Raw genomic sequence first — 18,815 nt, 5'->3', positions numbered from 1 at the left:
TCAACCCAAAACTTGAATCACTCATTTCCCTCCACAGATGCCACCTGACCTGCTGAATTCCTGCAAATGGTCTTATGCTTGTTGTTATCATTAATGAGGAACTCAGCAGAAACAATAGTACGTTTCAACCTAAATCAAGACATGTAAAAAAAAACTTCCTGATTCCCATCTTTTGCATGACTGCAAGTACACAACCAGTGACCAAATCTTTTAGAAAAAAAGTTAGATTCAATAATGATCAGAAGGACCTTACCTCATCACCAATCTGAATACCTAAGCAGTGTCTGCCATTTTCACCTGTGTGAACAGTATTATTCTTACAAAAGGATGTATATTGCACTGAAAGTCCCTCTGGCAATTTATTGTTCTCAAGGATAACTTCAGAAGATAAAGCCTGTTAAAATAAAACAGGAATATAATCACCATTGTTTTTATTTTAAGTGCAGGATTGATAAAGGAAGATGAATTTAGAAAATCAATATGTGTGACCTGTACTTACATGATAAGCATCAAGGATCAACTTGATGACATTACTGGAGTTTGCAGAAAGAACACCCACTTCAGATTTTGGAATAAGATTATGGAGTTCCTATTAGAAATAACGCAACACTGTTACCCACAGGTTATTTAATAACAACAATGAAACGTTATTAAGAATAATAGCAATAAGAACCATAATCTTTTTTCCGATGAATAGGAAACATCAAGTGATAAGTGAACGCTAATAAATGTACAATTTAGAAGAGCTAAATGCATGAATGCCATTCTCCAAATTAATAAATAATACAAAAAGTTTGCTCTTGAGAGATTAAGACAGAGGCAACCAGAAGAGAACCAGAACGGATTAATGATTATAACCAGGAACCATTCAATAATTCATAACTATATACAGCTGTAACTAAAGACCAAAGCACATAAGTATCCCATTCAATGTGCACCCTGTTTTACATGCTAACTTTATTGTTCATATTCTAACTTGATTACATCATTTGCTTTTGTTCCAATTTCACAACATTTCAAATCACTTTATCTAGCCTTAATTCAGATAAAATTTGGCATAATGTTTTTGCCGCTAAGTGGCTCAGTCAATTTTCCTTTCGAATGCCAATGAACCTAGTTAACTTGCAATGAACCATATCTGCCATTTCCAAGGCTCTGACACATCATTACACCTCTACATAAGAACAAGACACTTCTTCTACTTCCACATTTACTATTTAAAATTTTCAAACATTTCTCCACTTCCTTTAAAGATCCTGACAATTCTGCTGCCACTATTGATAGGGCATTCCAAACACATTTCCCTTAGGTGCATGAATGACAAGGTTATCTCTTTTTATACGCTGCCTTAAAATCAAGGACAATTTCCTTTCATTCTGTAGGTTCAGAGGTGATCACAGACCAATGTGGGAACCACAGACATTATTACCAGGTAGGGCATGAGTTACTTTAACATTTGCACGCTGTTTCTGTGTGCTTCTGAAGCATGGACACAAGGTTCTCATTCCATTCCAAATACTCTTCCATCAGTGAAGAGCTAAGAATTTCCAAAATGCTGGAGTAACTCAGCAGGTCAGGCAGCATCTCAGGAGAGAAGGAATGGGTGACGTTTCGGGTCGAGACCCTTCGAGGGTCTCGACCCGAAACGTCACCCATTCCTTCTCTCCTGAGATGCTGCCTGATCTGCTGAGTTACTCCAGCATTTTGTGAAATAAATACCTTCGATTTGTACCAGCATCTGCAATTATTTTCTTACACTAAGAATTTCCAAAGATATGAACCAAGCGCAGGCAGGTGGGACAAGTATAGCTGGGACATGTTAGCCGGTGTGGGCAAGTTGGGCCGAAGGGCCTGTTTCCACACTGTATCACTCCATGACGCTATAATCAGTGGGAATGTTACATTTATCAAGCCGACTCGAGTACCATCCTTGAATATTTTCCTCATACATTTGATAATCACTTCCCAGGACTGAGCTTGGAATATAGATTCTATTTCAGAAGTCTGGTATTGTGCATGTGAATGATGTGGCTGGCCCAAATGAACTGACTAAGTGTAACTTGGGTCTCAATAATGGGAATGTTGGCCTGGGAGAGGAAACTGACATTGGTACTCTTATCATCCAAAAAATTGGGAGAATATTGCGGAGACCACATTGGTGGTACTTTGTCTGGAGATGTTTGCTGTAGATGGTCTGGGTTCAAAATCATATTGGAGGGCAGGGCTTCCTACAGTCTGATGAACATGACACAAAGCTTATGGTCCAATTCCTAACTTTCAAATATCCTTTTCCTCAATGAACAAAAAGCTGTGATAACATATTACGAGTGATTATGCGAAGATTTCTGTCTTTGCTGATAGGTCACCCCCCCCACCACCTCCAAGAAGGATGTGGATGCTTTAGAGAGGTTTATTATGATGTGGCTTGTAATAGAGATCATTAGCTGTCAGGAACAGTTGGTTAAAGGGAGACTTTGTAGAAATATACAAATGTCTCACATTACATTAATAGGCGAGACAGTCTGAACCTTTTTCCACGGGGTGAACATGTCAAAGACGAGGGCACTGCTTTAACCTCAGAGAGGGAAGTTTAAAGGTGACGTGTAGGACAAATTCACCTCCCCCCATACACCCACCCACTCACAGTGGCGGGTGGTGGAAACAGATGCGATAGTGACGTTTAGCAAGGTTTTACATAGGCACATGGAAATGCAGGGAATGGTGGAACACTTGTAGGCAGAGGTGATTAATTTGGTATCATGTTCGGCCCAAATATTTTGGGCTAAAGGGTCTGTTCCTGTAACTGTATTGTTCTTGATTACTTAGAATAAAGTCCTACAACCAAAGTTCCCGTGATTAAATAACAATAATGAAGAAGCGTTAAGAATATTTCTGTACTTCATATTCAAATATTTATTTTGTACTGATGTGAAATGTATTTAAGTATTTACCTTGTATACACCCTTGAAATCTTCTGTAACAGCAAAAATGGGCTGAATATTATTTTCACTAAGCTTCTGTACCAAATGAGCAATTGATGGATAATCCTGCACAGAAAAAAAAGAAAGATTTTCAGCTGATTGATACTTTTACAGATTATTTGATCATTTATAAAAGTAGAAAAGTCATCATTCTGTCTTTGGGAATGTAGTAAATAATATTTTCAAGGTCCATAAATTCCAGGATCAAATAACAAACTTACAAAGTAATCACTCATGGTGTAGAGGCCTTGATCATTCAGATGGCACCTCCCATCATTTGGTAGAACAATGCCTCCCAGTTTACCATCTCCTGCAAAGTGAAATCCCGCATCTGTAGAGAATACGAGCAACCGCGTAACATCTCCTCGCCAACCAATTTTTTCCTGCAAAGTAAAGCATAAATAAATGAGCTTCTGAATTCCAGTCACTTTTACAATTCTAATTTATCCGAGGCACAGATGGCGAGGTGAAAACGGACGTTACTGGAGAAAGTAAAGAGTACTGAGAACAAAGGAGAGAATCATGTGGGGATATTGGAAAAGTTCTACAGCACACTGAAAGGAGTTGAGGGAAGATGTGTTGAAGTACGTGCTAAGTGGGTGCAGATTTTTGCAAAAACCTTATGATCTTTACAATAGAACAATAAGTGAAAATAAAGCCAGAACATTTCAATAAAATCTCCATAAAACCTAAGCAGGTACGAAATATTTCAGTCAAAATAATGAAGGAGAGTTATTATCACTTACCCCGCAGACAGCAACCTGCATAATGGCATCAAAACCACCTTCTGGAGAGTCCAGATTCCCAGAAATGGTTTGGTTGCTTACGAGTTCATTGAATTTCGATCCATCATTTGTCAATGGTAGCACATTTTTGTAGCTAAATGGGCTTGCACATACTTCACCACCAGGGCAAGGATTTTTTCGTTTGGCTGGGGTAGTGCTGATGTACGGCATCACAGTTTTATCAACAAAGGACCCAAACCCTAAATTTAAAAAAAGGTTTAATACAAGATGAAGCACTGTCTGCAAAAAGCAAGCACGTACAACAAAAAAATAAAACAAGATTCGTACCAATTCTGAAATCAGATGTTATCTTTTGCATTTCATTTTTTAATTCAGTTCCTAACTTTTTAACGTTTTCCAAGTCATCCTTCATAGAAAAAGAGAGGTCCATAAGATAATAGAGATCAATAGGATAGTCCTCAGCTCTCCTGAAAGACAATGAGAAGGTTTGGGGTTCTCCTGCAAAAACAAGTGATTCCAGTGTTAGAAATGGACATACAAAATGAAAATTCACAAGTAATTTATTTTAACCATGTAAACAGTGAATGACGGAATGTCCCAATGAGTTTTGCTATTTGAAAATGATCTACATTAGGTATGTCATGCAAATTAATACCATCTTAAGTTCATTACACCTTTGTAGAAGGCCTAAATCTGAACTGTATCTTTATTCTTGTACCGGAAGTGACAGCATCTATTTAAAAAATCTATACACTTAACATAAACATCAGAAACAAAAGATCAGGTGAATCAGAATGGCAAGAGTGGGGGAGGTTTCAGAGAATCCATATCATTTGTGGCACAGAAGGACGTTCATGCCAGATAAGAGTTATCTACAGAACAATGAGAACTTCTAAATATAAAACTGTTATTATAATCCAGCAATAATGAATTCAATGTTGAACAACAGAAGTTTGCGTTTTATTACTCAGATCCTCAAATGGCTGATCTTATTTTCCATGTAAAACAGTAGAAGGTGGTGTTTTATGGGAATTTGGCATAATCTAGATTGAAAATCTCAATACAGAAGCAATGTCATCATTCTTCTTAGCCTCCCCTTGGTCATGGCTGACCATGGGTGATGCATCCTAGTTGACTGCTTGCTCCACACCTCGGCTAGAGCAGCGTCGCTTGTGGCTGAAGAGACCAATGCGGGAGCGACATTCTCTGTCGCAAAGGTCACATTTGTGTGTGTGGTCTCTGGTCTGTTGAAGTTGCTCCTTTCTGCGTGCCCGCTTTTCTGCCGCTGCGTTCATCAGTTTATCTTCCCCCCGTTTTGAGATGTTGGTTCAGGGTACCTCTGCTCTCCCAGGACTCCACATCGATGTCAAGCGCCTTCAAATCTATCTTGCAGACATCCTTGTAACGTAGCTGGGGGCAGCCGATGGTTCTCCTCCCAGATGTTAGCTCTCCATAGAGGATGTCTTTTGGAATACAGCCATCCTCCATGTGGTGGACATGGCCCAGCCATCGCAGCCTGCGCTGCCTGAGTACAGTGTACATACTCGGAAGGCCAGCGCGAGACAGAATCTCGACGTTGGACACTGTCTTGCCAGGATATACCCAGGATACGGTGGATGCTTCTAAGGTGGAAGGTGTTGAGTCTTCTCTCCAGTCTGGCATATGTAGTCCATGTCTCACTGCCATACAGCAGCGTGCTGTTGACACAGGCGTTGTAGACTGCTATCTTTGTCTTCACTGTCAGCTTTGGATTAGTCCACACTCGAGCTGTGAGGCGAGCGAGAGTTGTAGCTGCCTTCCTGATCCTCTTATCAATCTCTGTGTCCAAGGAGAGGTTGTCGGTGATGGTGGAGCCGAGGTACGTGAACTGATGGACGGCATCGAGTTCGTAGTCGTCGATGGTGATGACAGGCGGTGCCTCTGTATCCTGTCCCAGGACGTTCGTCTTCTTCAGGCTGATGGTCAGCCCAAAGTCCTTGCAAGCCCGATAGAAGCGGTCCATCAATGACTGTAGTTCCTGCTAGATGTGGGACACAACTGCTGTGTCATCGGCAAACAACATGTCTCTGATGAGAGCTTCACGTACTTTTGTCTTGGCTCGGAGGCGGGTGAGGTTGAAGAGCCTGCCGTCTGATCTAGTACGCAGGTAGATCCTCTCTGTTGCGGTGCCGAAGGCAAGTTTCAGGAGCAAGAAAATGCCAAAGAGTGTAGGAGCGAGGACGCAGCCTTGTTTGACGCCACTGCGGATGTCGAAGGGCTCCGAGAAACTGCCATTGAACTGCACTGTCCCCTTCGTGTTGATGTGGAAGGATTCTATCATGCTCTGCAGTTTTGGTGGGGAGCCGATCTTTGGGAGAGCCTTGAATAGGCCATCTCTGCTGACGAAGTCAAACGCCTTGATGAGGTCAATGAAAGCAATATACAGGGGCATCCGCTGTTCTCTACACTTCTCCTGGAGCTGGCAAAAGGAGAAGACCATGTCTACTGATGACCTTTCAGCTCGGAAACCGCACTGTGACTCTGGGTATACACGTTCTGCCAGCTTCTGCAGGCGGATCAAGATGACCCGAGCAAAGACCTTGCCGACGATGTTGAGGAGGGAGATGCCTCTGTAGTTGTTGCCGTCGCTTCTCTGGCCCTTGTTCTTGTAGAGGGTAATGATCGTGGCATCCCTCATGTCCTGCGGTACAGCTCCTTCTTGCCAGCACTGGCAGAGGACCATGCCGAGGAAGCAGTAAGGTAGTCTTGCAGTGCTTGATCAGGTCAGGGGGAATCCCGTTGCTGCCTGGGGCCTTGCCTGAGGCCAGGCTGTCAATGGCCTTGCTGAGCTCTTCTACCGTCGGCTCTCCATCTAACTCATCCATGGTCGGCAGGCACTCGATGGCGTCAAGGGCTGAGGGGGACATGGTGTTCTCTCTCGAGTAGAGGTTGGAGTAGTGTTCCACCCATCTCTCCATCTGCTGGCATTTGTCTGTGATTACTTCCCCAGTGGAGGATTTGAGGGGGGCTGTCTTGCTCTGGACTGGTCCTAGTGCCTTCTTAATGCCATCGTACATTCCCCCGATGTTCCCTATTATGGTGGCCATCTGGATGTCCTCACTAAGCTGTGTCCAGCACTCATTGGCGCAACACCTGGCAGTCTGCTGAGCCTTGCTCCTGGCAGCCCTGAGGATCTGCAGGTTCTTCTCGTTGGCTGACCACTTGTACTCGGCTAGGGCGGCGCGCTTGGCTTCGAGGATGGCAGTCATCTCGGTCGACTTGGCCTCAAACCAGTCGTGTGTCTTTGAGATCTTCTTCCCAAAGCTAGCCAGGGCTGTGCGGTGCATGGTGTCCCGCAGAGTTTCCCACTTCTCTGTTGCTGAGTCTCCAGGACGCGAGGTGCCAAGTTCTCTCTCAAAAGCCTCTGCAAACTGTTGCACGAGGTCTGGATGGAGCATCTTGCTGACATCGATGTGGGGTTTCCCCGGCTTCCTGTTATGGTAGAACCTCTTTGGTTGCAGCCTGATCTTGCAACACACCATGGAGTGGTCTGTGTTGCAGTCCGCACTGTGGTAGGAGCCTATGTGGAGAACGCTCTTGAGGGCAGCACGTCTGACTAGTATCAGATCCAGCTGATGCCAGTGCTTTGAGCGTGGGTGTCTCCAGGAAACCTTATGCTGGGGCTTTGTCTGGAAGTACGAGTTGGCAATGCACAGGTCATGGTAAGTGCACAGCTCGAACAGTCGCTGTCCGTTCTCATTCATTTTGCCCACACCAAACTGCCCAAGGCAGGAAGACCATGATTCGTGGTCTGCTCCCACTCTGGCGTTGAAGTCGCCCAAGAGAACAAGTTCTTCCTTGCTGGGGATGCTGCTGATGATGGATGCGAGGTTCTCGTAGAACTCGTCCTTTGTGTCTGATGTGGAGGACAGTATCGGGGCATACTCGCTGACAAGGGTGACCGGGCCTGTGGTGGTGTTGAGGCGGGGAGTCAGGAGTCGCTATGAGCCATTTCTGCCTGGTTCCACCGTGTTCAGCAGGCTGCTCCTTACTGCGAAGCCTACTCCGTGCTCTCTGGGCTCGTCAGAGTCCTTCCCCTGCCAGTAGAACATGTAGTCCTTCTCCTTCAATGTGCCCGAGCCTGCCGGCCTTGTTTCCTGAAGGGTGGCTATGTCCATGTTGAGTCTCTTGAGCGCATTGTTTATGACAGTTGTTTTCCTGGAATCGCTGATGTCCTTTGGGTTTCCAGAGAGGCCGGTCATCATTGTCCGGACATTCCAAGTTCCCAGTTTTAGAGCTGGTCTCTTTTGATGTGTTCTTTTGTTGGCAGGTGCGATCTGCTGTTCGGATGGTTCCTAATCCCTGTGTGCCCAGTGAGGATAGCAGACCGTGGTGGGACAGCACCTTATTGGCTGGGGGCTGCCCAGCTTGAGGCGGGCAGCAGCTGTCCAGTGAGATCCGAAAATCCCTCCCACCGTCGGGAGCAACCCCTGATGCCTCGCTTTACGCCAATCTAGCGGTGACTTATAACCGGTAACTGTTGCTCCCCGTGTTATGTCGACGCCGCAAGCGAAGCTGGAGTGTCCTCTCCAGGCTGTAGGTGCAGGTTTGCAGTGATGTGTGGTCGGATGCAAGCCTGGGCGATGTCATATGAAGGAAAGACTGTCCTTACAATCTGATTTAAATCACAATCTTGCATATCAGAGCCAGGGCATCACATATTCAAATAGAAGGTAGCTGTCACCGTGTTATCCCTCATTAACAAAGTTCATCGCATTTGTTTATGGGAATCTGCAGTATACTAACAGATGATTTTGATTAATAATAACATAATTATCTACAATACAGTCAACGTAACAACAATATGTGGACTCAGTCATTGGAATATTGACCAACAAAAACCCTTGTTGCAATCCATCTACTCTCTGTAATCTCTGCTTAAACATAAAAGCCATTAACATCTTTGGTGTTTCGCTAGTCTCTGGAGCTGAACTTTATGAACAGGAATTGGCTAATTTTCCCCCTGTGTCAACAAACGAATGAGTGGTTGGACACTAATTTGTCATTAATTATAAAGTACATTAAACTTTGGCCCTCTGAAGCACACATTATAAAAGCACTACTGATTTCCTACATCCAGTCTCCACCCTGTGAGGTAGTGGGAGAAAGTGAACAACAATGTAGCCTTGCACTGCATTTCAAATTACTGCTAGGCCACTTCAAAGCACCTCACCTCAAAACTGGACTGTCCCTGTACTAAATTAGAATGCTTTGAAAATGAAGTTGCCCAAAACAATGTCCACAATACTAAAATAACATATGTTTGCCAATTGGCCACAATGGTATTTTTCAGTTATGCGGGCCAGCCTACCAGGCAGTCAATACTCCTGTGACTGCGTCCACACAATGTAGTGTTATACTGACTGTATTCTTGACAGTGGTCAATTTTCTGCTTGGATTAAATAATTTTAAAGTCCAATCATTTTAAAGGCCAAACGCTCAACTACTTTGCATCTCAAGATAATTTATCTTGGATGTGTACCTGAATGGAACAGTTATTATTTGCAGCGGACCTTATTGAATTTTAAATATTTTCTACATGAAAGCAAATATTACTCTGAGTATTTCCTATAGAAATACCTGATCGTAATTTCAGGGTTAGCTTCTGTGGTCGAATCTGCGTAATGTCTTCGAGCTTTATCTTTCCACCGCTTCTACGACCAGTAAGTTCCTTATCAGCGGTTATCGTTTGTGAACCTTTGGGATTTTCAATCTCATCCATTGCACACCCTCTTTTTTTCAATGATTGGATATCATCACAGCGTGCAGAGTTTGGCTCCCCCTGTTGTAAGAATTCCTACAAAAAATACAAATTTATTTGTTTGAGTAGCAGATTAAGACAATCTTTGCAGTTTTTGAACTCATTTGATACCACGTATTTTATGCTATTTGATTTTATTGTGTTATTGCTAATCAGTATATCATAGCTGAAACATCCAGGTAGATTTGGGTCACGTGTGGCGGCGCCTAACGGCTGCGGCTCGCTGGCAGTCTGTTTGTCCTTTGTTCTTTTTTTGTTTGTGTTGGTGTTGGGGTGTTTTGTTTTTGGTTGTGTATGTGTGTGTGGGGGGGGGGGGGGGGGGTGTATGTGTGGGGGGGGGGAAATCTTTCTTTTTTTAGGTCTCTTCCTCGGGGCGAGGCTTGGCCGCGGGGTCTTCCATCGCCTTGTGCGGTTCGGCCACGGGACTGAACAGCGCCCGGTGCGGCTCGGCTGCGGGGCCTTCCATCGCCCGGTGCGGCTCGGCCGCGGGGCCTTCCATCGCCCGGTGCGGCTCGGCCACGGGACCTTCCATCGCCCGGTGCGGTGCGGGACTGAACAGTGCCCAGTGCGGCTCGGCCGTGGGGCATTCCATCGCCCGGTGCGGCGCGGCCACGGGACTGAACAGCGCCCAGTGCGGCTCGGCCGCGTGGACTTTCCATCTACTTGCGGGGGCTGTGCGGGTCGGTCGCCTCGGTAGGGGTCGAGTTGTCTGTACGTGGGAGGGGCATGGGGGAAGAGAGAGGGGAAGTTTTTGGCCTCCATCACAGTGAGGGGGTGTTTGGAGTCACTGTGATGGATGTTTGTGTTGGGGTTGTGTCTTGTGTTTTTTGTACTGCTGGCTAAGTAATCTCGTTCGGAACGAATGACAAATAAAGCTATTTTGGATTTTGGATTTGGATTTTCCCATCCAGGCGGCCCATTTTAACAGCTTACTGAAATGGCAATTGCCACGCCCATTAACAATCCTCTAAAACTCCTCATACATCCCAACACCAATTTTCCTTTAGCAGATAAATTTCAGCCGCTGTGCGATATTGTTGCATAACAAGTAAGTTTTTAGATTTCTCCATGAATTAATCTCAACTCAAATATTACAAGGCAGGTGATTTAGGAAATAAAGCAGGAAAGCACTAATAATTATACACGTTCAGGAACTGGCAAGCAGTAGGTAAGTACAGGTGAGGACGGGTGATGAGAGAAGCAACCACTCCCAACTTACACTAAAGCACTTCATAAACACTTGCAAAATATTTCACATGCAGGATTAATATTGTGTAGGGAACAAAAAGAATAAATTCAATGAGCTACAATTATTTGTGAAAATGACTGAGCAACTTTCTGCACTGAAAATTCAAAGTGATATTGTAATAAGTGGTATAACAAACAAGTTCACATTGCTCAGCTCCAAGCCATACCGCAAAGGAATTCCAATGCTGAAATCATTCCCATTTAACAAACTGCCGTCATAATTTGCCGAGTAAGAGATTAAAAAATGTATTTAACACTGAAGTATATCTGAACCTCAGTTCAATTATTGGCTCTTTACCCCAGTTACTTAACACTTCCAAAGCTGCTATTTTCATTAGATCATTTTCTAGTTTTCTTTGGCATAAATCTTTGCTCTCTTTGAGCAATATTTTTGTTTTCATCTCCTGCCTTGATCTCGCCCAGACTCGTGTCTTAAGTGATTTTGCCACTCTCTCAGGTGGACCTATGACTTGAAGGTCGAGACCCTTCTTCAGACTAATGTCAGGGGGGGCGGGACAAAGAAAGGATATAGGTGGAGACAGGAAGACAGAGGGAGAACTGAGAAGGGGGAGAGGAAGAGAGGGACAGAGGAACTATCTAAAGTTGGAGAAGTCAATGTTCATACCACTGGGCTGCAAGCTGCCCAAGCGAAATATGAGGTGCTGTTCCTCCAATTTCCGGTGGGCCTCACTATGGCACTGGAGGAGGCCCATGACAGAAAGGTCAGACTGGGAGTGGGAGGGGAAGTTGAAGTGCTCAGCCACCGGGAGATCACGTTGGTTAAGGCGGACTGAGCGATACGATCGTCGAGCCTGCTTTTGGTCTCGCCGATGAAGAGAAGTTGACATCTAAAGCAGCGGATACAATAGATGAGGTTGGAGGAGGTGCAGGTGAATCTCTGTCTCACCTGGAAAGACTGTTTGGGTCCTTGGATGGAGTTGAGGGGGGAGGTAAAGGGACAGGTGTTGCATCTCCTGCGGTTGCAGGGGAAAGTGCCCGGGGAGGGGGTGGTTTGGGTAGGAAGGGACGAGTGAACCAGGGAGGGAACGGTCTCTGCGGAACGCAGAAAGGGGAGGGGATGGGAAGATATGGCCTGTGGTGGGGTCCCGTTGGGGGTGACGGAAATGTTGGAGGATGATTTGTTGGATACGCTGGCTGATGGGGTGGAAGGTGAGGACTAGGGGCATTCTGTCCTTGTTACGAATGGGGGGAGGGGGAAGCAAGAGCAGAGCTGCAGGATATAGAGGAGGCCCTAGTGAGAGCCTCATCTATAATGGAAGAGGGGATGCCCCGTTTCCTGAAGAATGAGGATATCTCTGATGCCCTAGTGTGAAACACCTCATCCCAGGCGCAGATGCGGCGTAGACGGAGGAATTGGGAGTAGGGGATAGACTTTTTGCAGGAGACAGGGTGGGAAGAAGTGTAGTCCAGATAGCTGTGGGAGTCAGTGGGTTTGTAATAGATGTCAGTCACTAGTCTGTCTCCTGTGATGGAGATGGTGATATCCAGAAACGGTAGGGAGAAGTCGGAGATAGTCCAAGTATATTTAAGAGCAGGATGGAAATTGGTAGTGAAGTGTATGAAGTCAGTGAGTTCTGCATGGGTACAAGAGGTAGCACCAATGCAGTCGTCAATGTAGCAGAGGTAGAGTTCGGGGATGGGGCCGGTCGGTGTATGTCTGGAACAGGGATTGTTCGACGTACCCGACAAAGAGGCAGGCATAGCTAGGGCTCATGCGAGTGCCCATAGCTACTCCTCTGGTTTGGAGGAAGTGGGAGGAGTCAAAGGAGAAGTTAAGGGTAAGAACCAGCTCTGCAAGGCGGAGGAGAGTGTTAGTAGATGGGGATTGGCTGGTTCTACGGTCGAGGAAGAAACAGAGGGCTTCAAGACCATCCTTGTGGGTGATGGAAGTGTAGAGTGACTGGACATCCATGGTAAAGATGAGGGAGTGGGGGCCTGGAAACCGAAAGTTATCGAGGAGACAGAGAGCATGTGAGGTGTCTTGGACGTAGGTGGGGAGGGATAGGATAGAGTTGAGGTAGGTGGAAATACGTTTGGTGGGACATGAACAGGCAGAAACAATGGGTCTGCCAGGACAGTTCTGTTTATGGATTTTAGGTAGAAGGTAAAATTGGGCCGTGCGGGCCTGGGCTATGACTCAGGTCACACAACCTCTCATGTTCTGCCCTATCGCAAACCTTTCCTTTTTCTCTCTACTTTTCATCTTCGCTCAAAACTTAATGTACTTGGTCCTCATTTTCCCCACTTCTGATTAACCATCTTTGCCCTGAAACGTTGAATGTTTCGCGTTCTGCAGATGCTGCATGACCCGAGTATTTCCAGCATATTTCCTGCTTTTTTTATTTTGTCTTTTCTTATTTCAGAAAAGCTGTACCCAGCTATCTTAATGCCCTAATGTTTATGACTTACTTTGACCATTTTTTCTACTTTACCATGAGTCAAATTCTTTAAAATAAACCCATTCCCACAAGCCACTGTTTCAGTTGTGGTAAAGTACCACAGCAACTTACTTCCTTCCAAATGGCAATAAGGCCTCGGAAGATCTGCTAACATGACCGCTTTTTACAACTTAATCAAACCACGTCAAGACATCTGATTGAATTCCACGTATTTACCCCAGTCAAAGACAGTTGGGCATACAAAATGTCTTTAAAGTTGAAGTAGCAAACATTTGATGATGCTTGGAAAAAATGTGGATTGTTTTCTCTGGAGCATGAGGGGCTGATGGAAGACCCAATGGAAGTTTATTTAAACTAAGGCATAGATAACGTAGACAGTCAGAATTTTTTTAGTGTCAAATGTGGAAGTGTCAAATAATGCAGAGGAGATACAAGAGAAGCAGATACAAATTTGGCATTTAAGAGACTTTTAGATAGGTATATGAATATGCAGGAAATGGAAAGATATGGATTACGTGCAGGCAGAAGGGATTAGTTTAAAAGACACAAAGTACTGAAGTACACAAAGTCCCGAACTGAAACATCGCCTATCCATGTTCTCCAATGATGCTGCCTGGCCTGCTGAGTTATGCCAGCATTTTTTGTAAATCAGCATCTGCAGTTCCTTGTGCCCAGGAATTAGTTTAATTTGGCATCATGTTCATCAGACATCTAGGACCGAAGAGTCATCTCCTGTGTTGCACTGTTCTTTCTGCTATATTTTAGTAGGCAGGCTAATGACAAAATGTGTAGGAAGGAACTGCCTACCGAAGATAGACACAAAATGCTGGAATAACTCAGCGGGACAGGGATCATCTCTGGAGAGAAGGAATGGGTAACGTTTCGGGGAGAGACCTTTCTTCAGACTGAAAGTCATGGGAAACGGAAACGAGAGATATAGACGATGATGTAGAGATATAGAACAATGAATAAAAGATATACAAAAAAGTAACCATGATAAAGGAAACGGGCCATTATTAGCCGTTTGCTGGGTGAGAACGAGAAGCTGGTGTGACTTTTGGTGAGGGAGGGATGGAGAGAGAGGGAATGCCAGGGTTACTTGAAGTTGGAGAAATCAATATTCATACCACTGGGCTGTAAGCTGCCCAAACGAGATATGAGATGCTGTTCCTCCAATGAGCTTTTAGCCTCACTCTGACAATGAAAGCCTCGGATAGAAAGGTCAGCATGGGAATGGGAAGGAGAATTAAAGTGTTTAGCAACCAGGAGATCAGGTTGGTCCAGGACGACTGAGCGAAGGTGTTCAGCAAAACGATGGCCCAGACTACATTTGGTCTCACTGATGCACAAGATTCTACATTTTGAACAATGGATACAGTAGATGAGGTTGGAGGAGGTGCAAGTCTTTATCATTGTTACTCTTTTGCATAACTTTCATTCATTGTTCTATATCTCTCTACATCATCGTCTGTATTTCTCATTTACCTTTCTGATGACTTTCAGTCTGAAGGGTCTCTCGACTGCCTGTCCCGCTGAGTCACCCCAGCATTTTGTGTGTATCTTATGCCAATGACAAAGCTTCAGAAACTAGAACACTTGGTCTGAGAAGTTACAATGACCGTGTACGAGTGCTATTTAACTGTGAATGCCCAGTGCCCCGATGATTTCCAGCATTCTCCCGTCCCTCCACAACAGAAACACAAGTCATGCAATATTTGCAGTTGTGGTTCAAATGTTTTTTAATTAAAAAAAGACTTACACTTTTGGTGCACCATCCACAATTTCTACCAGCCTGTATACATTCTCCACATGACTTTGCGTTGACTTTAAAACACTCACTAAGGTCTGTAACATAGAAAGGCAGATTATGTTTCCAAACTGTCTAGCTGCATTTCAATTGCAAAAGTAGTATCAAGTATATACTGAAACACTAGGAAAGCTCATCAAAATCCTTTAAGCAAGATTCTGTTTATCACCAGCCCGACAAATCAAACTGGAAAAAAAGCATTCGGATCATTGACGGAGATAGGCTCCATCTCTTTCAACCTACTTCAATTCATAACTTGTGTCAGCACACCATCTTTAAGAGTGTCTATTTCCCAATGTTTTAATCAAAAGCCTTTAAGTCTTATTAGCTGGACAAAATTTCCTTTAGCCGATTTATCTGCTTCCTCCATTAACTTTAGCACATCAATCAGATTATGCCTTAAATGCCTCAAAATAGCCTAGTTTGTTATTCCAATTATCAATTCACCAAGACTCTAATCTACTAATTTTTTTCTTAAATTGACAAATTTCAGTATCATTAAAATTTTTCAGATGATGTTTAGATTTAGATTTAGAGATACAGCGCGGAAACAGGCCCTTCGGCCCACCGGGTCCGCGCCACCCAGCGATCCCCGCACATTAACACTATCCTACACCCACTAGGGACAATTTTTACATTTGCCCAGCCAATTAACCTACAAACCTGTACGTCTTTGGAGTGTGGGAGGAAACCGAAGATCTCCGAGAAAACCCACGCAGGTCACGGGGAGAACGTACAAACTCCGTACAGTACAGCACCTGCAGTCAGGATCGAACCCGAGTCTCCGGCGCTGCATTCGCTGTAAGGCTGCGACTCTACCGCTGCGCCACCGTGCCGCCTAAAATTTATCTAAAATTTATTTCAAAAGTTCTACAGTAATCTTGAAAAGGCTCAGTTTTAATCATGTTTTTGCAGTTCTGATTTATTTTTTAAAAATTGAGGACCTTGAGATAATTTGGTTTGTGATCATTCACCCCTTTTCCACTTAAATGGAACTTAATTCATATCTGCTTGCATTCTCTTCCCTCTATTCCTGTCCTCAGATTCATGAGTCATACTGAAGAAACAGATCCTCCTTCAGCCCCTCATGCACACTGACTATCACCCATCCATTTACACCAATCCTACATTAATCTTTATTTTATCATTCTATTCTCACCATATTCCCATCACCATCACCCCCCCCCCCCCACTTAAAAAAATTATACTGCTGAATAGCACAATTGGTAGAACTGCTGTCTCACAGTTCCAGCAAGCTAGATTCAATCCTGACCTCAAGTGCTGTCTATGTGGATCGTACATGTTCTCCCCACGACCACGTGTGTTCTCCTTTGCTCTGGTATCCTCCCATTTCAAAAAAAAACATGCAGGTCGGTATGTTAATTTGCCATTGTAAATTACCCTTGGTGTGTAGGTGAGCAGTAGAATTCGGAGGGGAGCGGGGGGGGGGGGTTGGTGATGGGAACGTGGCAATAAAATGAGATCCGTGTAGGGTTAGTGCAAATGAGCAGTTGATTGTCAGTGCGGACTCGAAGGGCTGAAGGGTCTGTTTCTTCAGTAAGACTCCCATGAATCTAAGAAGTTGTGCAGAGGGAAGAAAATGCAGGCAGATATCAATTTTGTGACTTGAGGTTGCTCTGTTAATTGTAACCAGGTTTAGTGGAACACTGCCCACTGAATTCAAAACAGTGGCATGGATAGAATTCACTTAACAAGTGAACTCTGAACTCCAGTTCCGTGAGACCACACCCAGAGTACTGTGGGCAGTTTTGGTCTCCAAATTTGAGGAAGGATATTGTTGCTATTGAGGGCGTGCAGCGTAGGTTCACTAGGTTAATTCCCGGAATGGCAGGACTGTCATATGTTGAAAGACTGGAGTGACTAGGCTTGTATACACTGGAATTTAGAAGGATAAGAGGGGATCTTATTGAAACATACAAGATTATTAAGGGATTGGACATGGTAGAGGCAGGAAACACGTTCCCAATGTTGGGGGAGTCCAGAACCAGAAGCCACAGTTTAAGAATAAGGGGTAGGCCATTTAGAATGGAGATGAGGAAAAACTTTTTCAGTCAGAGAGTTGTAAATCTGTGGTATTCTCTGCCTCAGAAGGCATTGGAGGCCAATTTTCTCAATGCTTTCGAGAGAGAGCTAGATAGAGCTCTTAAGGATAGCAGAGTCAGGGGGTATGGGGAGAAGGCAGGAATGGGGTACTGATTGAGAATGATCAGCCATGATCACATTGTATGGTGGTGCTGGCTCGAAGGGCCAAATGGCCTACTCCTGTGTCTATTGTCTATAACAATTATCAATGGAAGCTGGGGTGGTCACACCCTCAATCTTGTCAATACTACATCAATATAATTAGTCAATGGAGACTACGCAGTTAAAAAAATAATCGTATCCAATTTAAGGCATTCAAACTAAGTCAAGCAATTGATGAGATCATTTGTTAAGAAAAGGCATGGTCACAAGCTGTTAAAATAATAGATTAATGACCATCTACTATTAATCACCAACTCAATGGTTTTTCTATCTGTGAAACTATTGCATCATTTGATAATGTGGGTTTAAGTGAAATTTCTATAAAAATCAGTAAAATCTCATGGTGTGAAAACTATGAAAATATGTAGATTAAAACTATTAAGCATCGATACTTTATTTTTTGGATCTGGATCTCCTTACAACAATTCATTTTTCACCCCCAACTGTCCTCGAGCCCTTCATCTCGAGCTTATGATGGCCATAAGCTCCTTCTTGAACTACATATTCAATCCTTTTCTTCCCCTAATGTAGATAAATCAATGGGAAGGATAAACCCATAGGATGAAAGTATTGAAACAAAGTTTGAAGAGGTTTCACCACTGAATGGGCAAATTTGGTCAGAAGCAAGGCTGTGTTCAGGGGGAACCCCGAGAACAAGTTAAGAATTCTGGATAGAGCAAAATGACCTGGACACCAATAATTTGGCTTAGTTCATAACAATCAATTAATATGGAATGGAATGTGCAAATTTAAGAAGGGCTTCAACTTTACCAGTTCAACAGGAGGACATTGCTACACTGTCAAGACTGGATCGTTTTACCATGCAATACAATATGGATGTGCAGGCAGACTGGACATCCAAATGTCAAATGAGTGAACACCAGTTACTGTAAAATAATGCACTTTAGCACAAAGAATGGAGAAATTTAAGGCACAAGGAAACCTGGGCTTGGATGAAAAAATGTTGAGGGGAGATTTATTGCAGGTATGCACAATGACAACCATCTTAGATAGGTGGAGCGGGCTGCTGGTCCCATTAGCAGTCAGTTCAGAGACAAGGGGAGTGATGTAAAACTGAGCAAAAGATACAGCAAAATCCTGATTATTGGAAAATCTAATGTTTGGGCTTCTGGCTCACACACAAGCTGGGCTGCAGAATGTAAGCAGGGTGTGCAGCTGCAATTTGGAAACTGAATGTGTACAGATTCGTAGCCTGATCTAGAATAATTGTCTGTTTGAGCTTGTTTTGTTGAGCTGAAACTTACAGCGTCTACTTCCTGCTTCTTTCAAACTCACCAGTTCACTTATTCCTTTGAACTCGCATGTAAAAAGTGTTAAGTAAAATCACTGGGGTATTAATAGTAGTAACAAGCAATAGTACAGAAAACCTGTGAGTCTGGCAACAGAATTTTCAGAGCTTAACTTTAAAAGGAAAGCGGATAAAAAATAAAAGCAGTAGCTGTGATCTAGAAAGTATTGCCCCCACAGGTTGTGAAAACAGAATCAGGAGTCTTAGAAATTGAATTAATAAACAGTTAAAGCCGAATA

The 18,815-nt window shown here is 43.9% G+C and overlaps 1 protein-coding gene across 2 annotated transcripts in view; it reads right to left on the bottom strand.

Annotated features, from left to right (window-relative positions):
* The window catches only part of LOC144608111 (integrin beta-1-B-like), a 72,857-nt gene that overhangs the window by 18,038 nt on the left and 36,004 nt on the right, over nucleotides 1-18,815 (bottom strand). For both annotated transcript variants that reach the window (XM_078425458.1, XM_078425467.1), the window contains exons 3-10: nucleotides 14,955-15,040; nucleotides 9,347-9,563; nucleotides 4,055-4,225; nucleotides 3,728-3,966; nucleotides 3,203-3,364; nucleotides 2,952-3,047; nucleotides 500-589; nucleotides 254-394 (exon numbers count right to left, since the gene is read on the bottom strand). In XM_078425458.1, the coding sequence (XP_078281584.1) occupies nucleotides 254-394; nucleotides 500-589; nucleotides 2,952-3,047; nucleotides 3,203-3,364; nucleotides 3,728-3,966; nucleotides 4,055-4,225; nucleotides 9,347-9,563; nucleotides 14,955-15,040 (1,202 nt within the window). The remainder of the gene's footprint in view (nucleotides 1-253; nucleotides 395-499; nucleotides 590-2,951; nucleotides 3,048-3,202; nucleotides 3,365-3,727; nucleotides 3,967-4,054; nucleotides 4,226-9,346; nucleotides 9,564-14,954; nucleotides 15,041-18,815) is intronic.

This window comes from Rhinoraja longicauda, chromosome 2 (assembly GCF_053455715.1).
Source record: "Rhinoraja longicauda isolate Sanriku21f chromosome 2, sRhiLon1.1, whole genome shotgun sequence".
In the NCBI taxonomy this organism is placed as follows: domain Eukaryota; kingdom Metazoa; phylum Chordata; class Chondrichthyes; order Rajiformes; family Arhynchobatidae; genus Rhinoraja; species Rhinoraja longicauda.
This window is presented reverse-complemented; position numbering and strand designations above follow the sequence as displayed.